At 44.6% G+C, this 9797-nt stretch overlaps 1 protein-coding gene across 1 annotated transcript in view; it reads right to left on the reverse strand.

Moving 5' to 3' along the window:
* Positions 1-9636, reverse strand: part of tgfb1a (transforming growth factor, beta 1a) — a gene marked incomplete at its 3' end in the record, with an annotated part of 15272 nt that extends 5636 nt beyond the window's left edge. The window contains 2 exon segments of the mRNA XM_014025139.1: positions 507-776; positions 6954-9636. Of these exon segments, the coding sequence (XP_013880593.1) occupies positions 507-776; positions 6954-7311 (628 nt within the window).
* Between the last annotated feature and the right edge of the window lie 161 nt (positions 9637-9797).

Here is a 9797-nt window from a genome sequence, read left to right on the forward strand (position 1 = left end):
GGTGAAAAACTGACTTTGAAAACTAAATCTGTTCTTTTTTTCTTATAAAAGGCTAAATAAAACAAAAATATTGGTGGTAATTTTTGACTGTGTAACTACAAACGGCACCTCATACAATAACATAAATATTTGGTGTAAATCCTAATTTTGTGTCATTTTAAAAAGAAACCTCAAATATTGAGATTTCCCAGCTGGAAAGAAACAAAAGCTTTGACATCTTACAAGAAAAATYTCAACATTTTAAGGCATTTTTCCACAAAATCAGGTTTTTTTTGTTGCTAAGCCTAAAAAAATGGTTCAAAAATATTTTTTCGGATAATATTTCAGACAGTTCGTTGAAATGATGCATTGATGACACATACTTTGACAAAATGTAATTTTTGCAAGCGTTTTAATCAAAACACTATATCTGCCCATTCCTCCACATACAAGKTTTAGTCTGGATCCTGGTTTCGATGTGACGGCTCACATTTAGAGAAACGTGCGAGAGGAGGCGTCGGGCTCACCTGTCTGCTGCAGCCAGTGCTGCAGGGGTTCAGTCACATCAAAGGACAGCCATTTTTCTTTCATCGAGTTGGTGATGAAGCGGGAGGCGTGGTACCGAGGCGAGCCTCCGGAGCTGTAGTACAGCTCCACCCGCTGCTCCTCCCGTACCCGCGTGTTCTTGATGAGCATCCGCAGCTCGGCGCTCGTCAGCAGGGCCGCGTCCCCCACGCTGCGCCGCACCTCCGACATGTTGAAGAACATGATTTTGGAGCTGTCTGTGAGATTTGTGGCTGTGTGGTTAAAACAAACAAACAAACAAACAAACAAACAGGTTAAATAGTTTATAGAGGCAAATAAAAACATCACCAATAAAACCTGGGTTGTGTGTTTTTGTCTTCGACGGTGAGACTGCTGAGTCATCATTCACACTGTGGGTTTCCTGTTTTTTATTATTCTTTTAGTCTAAGTGCTTCAGCACGCTCTGTTATTTTAAATGTTTATCAAATAGTTTTGATTTATAGTTTTTGTTATCCACATTCAGAACAGGTGACGTCGGTGACAGTTTTATTTTATAAAACATTCAAAGATCTGAATACAGAATTAGAAACGTGGTTCATCAGTCTAACTCTAGCCAAGTGTTTGTTCTTACGAAGGTATTTTGTGCCGTATGTTGTGAAATGTCAGGATGTGCCATCTCGTGATGTTTAGCATGATCTCACATCATTTATTAACAGAGGTTCTGAGCACAGAAGTTGCGTCTCAGTCTCAGCTACTACACCAAACTTCAGCTCAGAGTCTCTGAAACTGTCTGACTTAGAGGCACTTTCTTTGTTTGGATCCCGTGAGGTGCAGTGGTGGAGGGGAGGGGGTCCGGTTTGGGAATCTTTGGGTTTTAACTCTGTTTTATGTGGATGATGTTGGCATATTTGGGCCATGACCTCAGCTCACAGCTGAGTGTCAGCTCCTCTAAGGCCAGGATTCTCTATTGGAAACAGGTGGAGTTGTTCCTCCATGTCAGGAGGACTTCAGGGATCTGGACGTGTTGTTCCTGGCTGAAGGTAGCACGGAGCAGGAGGTGGATCCAAGGATAGGGGTCTCTTAAACAGGGCACTGCTTCGATTGGTTGTGGTGAAGAAAGAGGTGAGTCTAAAGAAATAACTCTGGATTTACTGGTCTACGGTCCAACCCTCACCTGTGGTCATGGAGTTCGGATCATGACGGAACCAGATCCTGGATACAAGCAGCTGAAACGATCTTCCTGCTTCTACAAAACATAAGTTTTGGGTGGATTCTTCTTTAATGAAACGTTTTGACTCCACCAAGAGACTTCAGTCTGAGGAGTTTCAGGTGAACTCAGCCATATGAGCTGGCCTGTAGATGAGTGTAAACTGTAGAGTCCTGGCCTGTAGATGACTGTAGACTGCAGAGTCCTGGCCTGTAGATGAGTGTAAACTGTAGAGTCCTGGCCTGTAGATGACTGTAGACTGCAGAGTCCTGGCCTGTAGATGACTGTAGACTGTAGAGTCCTGGCCTGTAGATGACTGTAGACTGTAGAATTCTGGCCTGATTATGTTGATCTTCTGTGTTGGCTCATTCTTTTCACCAGTGGCTGGTTTCTGTCCCTGATTTATGGTCAACCAATCTTCCTGCTCAGCCTTAGAAATACGGTGAGGAGCTCAGAGTAGAGCTGCTGCTCCTCTGCATCAAAAGGAGTAAGTTGAGGTGGTTCCTCCAGAAAACCTCCTTCTTTTCTGGACATGTCCCACTGGGAGGAGACCTGGGTCAGTCCCAGAACTTTCTGGGGGGATTATATATCTTCTCTGGTCTGGGTACACCCTGGATTCTCCAGGAGAAGCTGGAGAGTGTCTCTGAGGAGAGGGACGTCTGGGTTTCTGTTGGCTAAAGGACCTGACTACAAAAAAGCAATAGAAGCTGTGGCGGCCATCTTGAACAGGGCTGTCAATAATTATTTTCCTAAAGTTTCATTAAAATTTGTTAAACGGTACACAGAAACACTCTGCTTTCGCCTTCAGGTGAAATATATTCAGTTTTTAAACTTGGCCTGAATGTTTTTTTTTACATGTATTTCCATCACATCTTTTAAATTCTCCTTCCCTTCAACAAATGTTTTTTCTCAGAATTCTGCCATCAGTTAAACAGAATAGCTGAGTTCAGAGTGTTACTCAATAATCGTGCCCCGAGCCAAACATTTATCTGTCCCAGCTGCTGTAAAGTTGACCACAGAGAGAGTTTTGTTCTCTCGTAGCTGCTGCTGCTGCCCATAAACACAACTGTAATCCCTGAGTTTTCCTATAACATGACAGCGGGAACACTCTCCCAACGGAGCCTGAGGAAAAACAGAGCGAAGCTACCGGAGGATCTAACAACATAAATCCTCCAGTTTCATACAGTTTATACCAAAAGATAAAGCAAAGCTGAGGCGTGCACAGATAAGCAGATGATTGAGAGGGAGTGTGCAGAAACAAAGTTTGAGGCCGTTGAACGGGGGAGGAGGTGTTGTAAACGTAAAGAAAACAGAATGCAGAGTTGTTAAGGGTGTGAGTGGAAGTGTGGTGAAATTGATGTGTATCAATGGAGCGCAATGCCTGGCAAAGGCTCAAATCCTGCGCTCTGCCTGAGCCTGCCGAAGCCAGGATTCTCTGCTCCCAAGCCCGGGAATTACTTTTGACGGGCGCCCAACCCAGCCTTGCATACTTGTGCTGCACACTGGGTCCAGGCCGTACCAGGACCCCCCCACGTCACGTTTATCCGTACCATCGTTCAGATGATCCAGGCAGCATTTTCAGCTGCTGCAGAGAGGCCAAACTGAAACCGAAAAAAAAGAAGGGCTGATGTGCAGCGCAACAGGAAATGAGATTTTGACATTTTGCTGGTCCCACCCAGAGCTGGGTTGAATGTTTGGTTAAGAGCGCATGCATGGAAACACTGAGCATCAAAACATCAATGGTAGAAGCAAAAGACGAGCAAACGCGTAAAGCTTTTATCAGCAAGTAATTTAAGTTGAACAGATAAAAGTTTGTGGAACAGGAAGTAAAGTCACTTATTGGCTGCAGGACCATCGTTACTTTCTAATGAACACAGCTTGCATTGGGCACAAAACTGAAGGTTTTATGCAATAAAAATGTAATAATGTGCTTAAATAAAGCACTTCTCCAGAAATAGCATCCTGGATTTGGGTGTGGAGGGGAGGATTTGTGTCTGGGAGCAGGGCCTATCCACAGGTAAGCCGGGGACAGCTGTTGTGACAGGTAAGGAGACAGCTCTGTAATTATCAGTGGGAGGAAACAGATTCCTCCTTTCCACTCGGCCCCACCTTCGCACTGGCTCAGCCACGTCTCGCTTCCACACCRACGGACCCCTAACGTTAGAAAAATAACACGTCCTCCCGAGCGGTGGACTAATTTATAAATGAACAACGGTTGGTTTTTCCAGAGCAGAGAAACGGCGTGCTGTTATTAAACGAGTTAAACTGAAACCCAGCGATGTGGGAGAGGTGAATTTGTGTGGTCTTCGGGGGGAGGGATGTGGCTGAAAGAATTTAGCCTAATCCACCAGACAATTACCACAATGGAGACTTAAACTATTAAAGTTTAAAATGCTCTGCACACAAGTATGCATCCCCGTGGGCTGTTTTTTTTTTTTTTTTTTGTGTGTGAAGAGTTTCAGGAAAGAATGAGTCGTCAAATGAAATGATGAATAGGATTTTTAATGAAAAAATATTTCAGTTGCTTCCTTTGTGTTGTTTACAACATAACTCCCATTAAAGGAATCGCTCATCATCCGCTGCATTTCAGTTTGAATTCAAGATGGCCGCCACAGTCACATCCCTCAAAGATGCGTTGATGCTTGGAGTTTGTGTTGAGGACGACTCTCGGCTAAGAACACAAAAACTTTACCTTTTTTTGTAATTATGAGTGAGTTGTACTACTGATCATAACTCTGGTTTTATGCGGCCGATCAACTCGTTTTAAAAACTGGTGTGTGGTTTGAAGTCTCTACTTTTGACCCAAATTGAAACAAAGTCTCAGAGAAGGTGTGTCTTTCCATCTACAGCGATTAAACGGGATGTGTTAATATACCATTATAATTTTTAAATACCTTCACCCTTGAATACYGAGGTGTACCACAGTACTATCCAAGCCTAGTGGCGGCCATCTTGAATTGGGTTGTCTTCAAATGTTTTTCACTTGTAGATGTACGAAATTTTCCTAAAATTCACAAGATGAGTCATTGTTTTAAAGGGGACATATCTGAAAAATCTCTTTTTAAACTATTAAATACATTTTGTTGTGATCTTGGAGTCTCTCTTGGTGCCTCAAAGATATCTTCAGATTCTGTTTGGGTCTGATTTTTCATTCTGTTCAGTTTTCTGTGTTTTTATGATCTTTTGGGAACTTTTACATCAAATTATCTGTGACAGAATTACCATGTAAAGTCTGGACTTAAGACAACAATTTCCTTGTCTTAATTCTCTTCTAGTTCTGGATCAGACTCTGGTTCTGGGTCAGACTCTGGTTCTGGATCAGACTCTGGTTCTGGGTCAGACTCCAAACATGTAAGKTTGGATGGACAAGTCTGCTGTTGTTGGCGTATTTTAATTAAATTGTAAATAAAGCATTAATGTGCTGCTGGAAATCCTAACCCCCTCTCTCAAATTCGAGTGGACCGGTCTGGAAGCAGGAGGGGGGCGGGGCTTGAAGCATCTTAAAGGAACAGTAAGAAAACGAGCTGCTTTGAGACACAGTAGAAAAGTGTTGAAAGAKGAACTGGTAAAGTTAGAATAAGGAGGAAATCAAAGCAAAACTTTGTAGTTGCACCTTATAAAGASCCATCTGAAGGATTTAAATGTAAAAAGGAAAGACGTAAAAGCATCGTATGTTTACTTTAAACAAATATATGTCACAGAGTGTGTAGAACTTGAAGTAGGGGTTAGCCCATTTATTGCTTCTTCAAACCGAGTACAAGTACTTACATTTGAGTACTTGTCGACTACTGACCTTGTGGTCATGATTATGTGTTCGGAATGACTCTCAGCTACTACCACACCAAATTTGAGCTCAATATCTGTAAAATCTGCTTGTTTTATTTATTTATTTTTTGCACTGGTTAATGTCGATGAGCTGTGGCGGCCATCTTGACTCCAACAGTTGATCGAAGGTTTAGTTTCCTTCAGCCCGTCTCTGGACAGATATTTTGCAGCGATCAGTATTGTGAAAGAGCTCGTGATAAATACATTCCTTCGGTGCGCAGAGGTCGCCTCTGTTTTTAGAACTGGACAAAGATAGCGAAGGGGTGTTCTCTGGCATTCCACGGAGCTCGGAAACACACGCTCCCCACGGGCACCGCTCGAACCGGACCTGAGTCACTCAACATCTCTGCGGCCATCAGCCTGCCTTCCTTCCTGCCGAGCTGCCCTGCCACAAACACGCTGCAAACACACTGATAATAAGCTCAGGAAGCCCCGCGGAGAGAGGACTCGGGAGGCCGGGGAAGGACGGAAAAAGAAAATGGAGACAAGTTAATCATTTTTAAAGAGATGGGGGGAATCAAGTGGAAAATGCTCCAGGAGAGAAAGAGAGAGATCTGATGGAGAGCGAGTGACAGATGAGTAGGGGAGAACCCAGAGCCTCGAGTCACAGAGAGGAAAATCCCACAAAACAAAACCAAAAGAGAGAAAACGAGGGCGAGCGAGCAACGTTTATGTAAATCCTCTTATTTTCATTTTCCTCTGTCGCCCTGTTCCTTTGTTCTCATCTGAGCARAAAAAAAAACCTTCCCTTCATTTTAAAAGGTGCTTTGTTCTGTCCGTCTACCTGCAGCCTCTCTTTTGATGTGGTGGATAAAAGGTGTGTGTCTGCCTGATAAAGTGAGGAGGGCAGGTATTTAYAAAGGTGCACAGAAACAAAACGTTTAAAACCGTTTTGAACAAGCAGCATCTGGTGTCAGTGAACTGCTAATAAAGTTGTTAAAACCTCTGGGAAGGTGATGTGAGTGGTTTAAACTTGTAACTCCTGTCATCTCTGATCTCTGGACGATGCCTGAAGATGTTGAAGGGAGATCAGAAGACGTACACGTGTTGAAGGAATTTATAGATGAGCTTAGCTTTGGGGCGAATCCTGATTAATGGAAGCTGCCAAGTTGGTTTGAAATGTGTTTCTACTTTTTTGTATTTGCTACAACGTCCACCTTTTTTTTTAAACGAGGCAACATCTGGAGAATTATTTGTAATAAAGTGAAAAATATCCAGAATATTAGCTTCTCGTTGTGGTCGAGGGTTGAGCAACAAGTGCCTGGAAATGTGGGAGCATAAATCAGCGTCACACAGTTATGTGAGTTTCTTACAGCCATCGTTTGGCCCTCTGTAATTATCCTCATTTGTGAAAATGAGCGAGGCTTCAGCAGAGCTCGTGATTTAAACGCTGTTCCTCTGAATTGTTTGCACTTACTGGTCATGTTGAACTTGTTCAGAACCTTGGCGAAGTACTCCTCCTCCTCCTGCTCGGGGGAGATGGTGCTCTGGACCTCGATCTGTTGCTCCTTCAGCATGTCCTTGGTGCTGTTGTAGAGCGACAGCAGAGAGGTGGGGATCTCCTCCTTGTCTCCGGTCTCATTTGCTTCAGGTGCTTTTGGCAGGCGAAGCTTGCTGAGGATCTGGCTCCTGATGGCCTCGATGCGCTTCTGCCGAACTATCTCTTGGTCCAGAGTCTTACACGTGGACATACCGCTCATCGTGTCCAGCATCTGCGCGGCCACCAGCAGCACAAACCCAAACCTCATGGCCACAGCTTTCACTCTAAGGTCCATTCTGACTCTCGGGGAGTTCTCGCTTCCCTTTTTCTTTCCCTGCCTGCCTCCAGCCGGGGATGCTTGGGGAGCCGGTGAATCACTCCGTGGAGAGGTGTGACTGACGCAAGGTGTTTGCACACAACACAACAATTACAGCAGTGTGGAGAGTCCAGAAAACTCACAACGACAGGCRCCACAGTTGTCGTGAAAACCGCCCGACTCCTGTCCTGTTTGCGTWGAAGCAGGCAGAGACTACCCAAACTCAGGAGAACACCAACGTCCAACACTGTGAAGTCAGTCCAGAAGAAAGCTGCAGAATCCCCGCAGAGCTAATTCACYGTCCACCAACGTTGTTACAACATTCACACAGTCCTTCTCAGCCACAAGCCTCCACCTGCAACTTTAAAGCAAGCCCGTCTTACTCAGAGCCCGTTTATACGCCTCCACGTGTCCGCTCAGCCCTGGATCAGACCACCAGTCTCTCATTACACCTCCCCGGAGGCGACCAGAACAAACGTGAGCAGAACCGGAGTCCAATCAGCAAAATGATAACTGGTGTTGGCAGAAAMCCAAACCACTTACTTTCTACGCCCGAGGCCGTCAACCTGTCGCTGCTTCCTGTCCCCGCTGACCCAAACGTACCACCAGAGACCATTCAGGRCTGCTCTGGACAGGTCAAACTGTTGATTGGAGATATGCGAGATGAGGAGAAGACGAAGAAGGAATTAAAAATACACCTACACGCCGACGGTTAAGCTAGTGACAAACATGCTCTGCTTTCAGCTTTCACTACCTCTTTTCTACAGAGAATATGGTGATCTCTTTCAACACGTCCTGGTCGTTCCACCAGCTGCCTCTCTATCCGTCTCAAACATGGTAACAACAGGATATCTGTCTGTGTGCCGAGGCTATGATACGATGAGGCTAAAACAAGCCTGATAGCAGACGTTTAAAGGTCCAGTTCTCAAGGGAACTCTGTCCTTGTTGGGGGAAAAGTTATTAGAAGTCAGACACACCTCTTTACACCAGAGTACCATCCAGACTCACGTCTGTCCTCCTTCTCTTCTATCCATCCATGGGTTTCACCTCTTTCCTGCCTTCACACCTTCTCCCCTGGCGTCTCCTCTGACACAGCTCCCTGCCTGCAACCTTTTCCTGCTGCTTGGCTTTCCCCTGCTGCCTGCCACAGCTTGCTGCTCACAGAGTGATCTGTGGGGAGCTCTGAGCTCAGATAACCCTCTCTCTCTCTCTCTCTCCTCTAACTCTGTTTTTCTTGTTCCTGTTCGCCGTCTAATAGAGCGAGAAGCTCTCCGCCCAGGAAATGAAAATAACGGCCGCAGGGCTGAACGCGAGCAGACTTTACCCGGGCAGACTCTGCCTGCAGAGACACTGCTGCCCCCTCGACAAGCCTCCAGAGGGTCTTACCGACCCGCCGCCACTTTTACCTGGYGGCTGCGAAGGTGTCACCCTGCCAGGTCCGGGCAGGGAGCCACCTGAGACGAGCCAGGCTAAAAATAGTCAGTGTGAACTTCGTGGGATGGAGATCCGGCAGGGCAGGGCCGTGTGGTGGACCGTCCTGCGTCTGGGTGCCTTTTAGAGGTTGGATTGTGTATTTTCACAAAAAAATAAAAAGGAGACGAGACTAAAACAAACCAGCGAGGGTTTCAGTCATTACAACTCTGTCTGAAGGATGAATCAACAGAGAAGACAGAAACCTACCAACAGTTTGTTTTTTTCCCTAAAACTCTTCTCACGGTTGTTGATTGTTATTTAAAAACAATATGCTGTTCATTAAAGAGGCACATGTAATATGAGGAAACAGTTCCTTCATGAAGGAAACTGAAAGCTCAGAAATCCCCGAAAACCCAGCAGACATCAGCGTTAATTCTAGGAAGGAAGTTACGATCTATAAAGTCAGCCCATTATCTGATTATTTGATTGATAAGGTAAGAAGACAGCTGCATGAAAGCACAACCAGCTGTGAGCCTAAATAACTGAGTTTTAGTGATCACACGCTGCCCTCTGGTGGGCAGAAATGATTCAGGACCCTCGGTCTACCAGGGCCTCGGTGGTCAGGGCTGTGGTCTCACAACTCTGAGGCCGTGTGTTCGAGCCCAGGCTGAGTCAAGAAGGACATCAATTACAGATGACATGAAAGATAAAGACAACAGTGAGGAGGAAATGGATCAAAAATAAACAAAAATATTTAAAAATAATTCTTTTCTGAGCGATGAAGGAGCTGAAATAAGAACACTTAGTRAAACGTAAAATGTAGCCAAACACTAGTACAAAAAGATAAAATTAGAATAACAGATGCCAAATGGCTACTAATACCTAAAACAGCATAAGAATAAAAAATGGAGAAGGTCGTAGTTTTATGGAGATTTTTTGGGGTCATTAGTTTTGTTCAAAAGAAAAATATTTTGAAACTGAAAATTATTTAGAAACTGAAAAATACAGATTTGAAACTCTCTCTCTCTCTATATATATATATATATATATAT

Source organism: Austrofundulus limnaeus, unplaced genomic scaffold (assembly GCF_001266775.1).
Source record: "Austrofundulus limnaeus strain Quisiro unplaced genomic scaffold, Austrofundulus_limnaeus-1.0 Scaffold458, whole genome shotgun sequence".
In the NCBI taxonomy this organism is placed as follows: domain Eukaryota; kingdom Metazoa; phylum Chordata; class Actinopteri; order Cyprinodontiformes; family Rivulidae; genus Austrofundulus; species Austrofundulus limnaeus.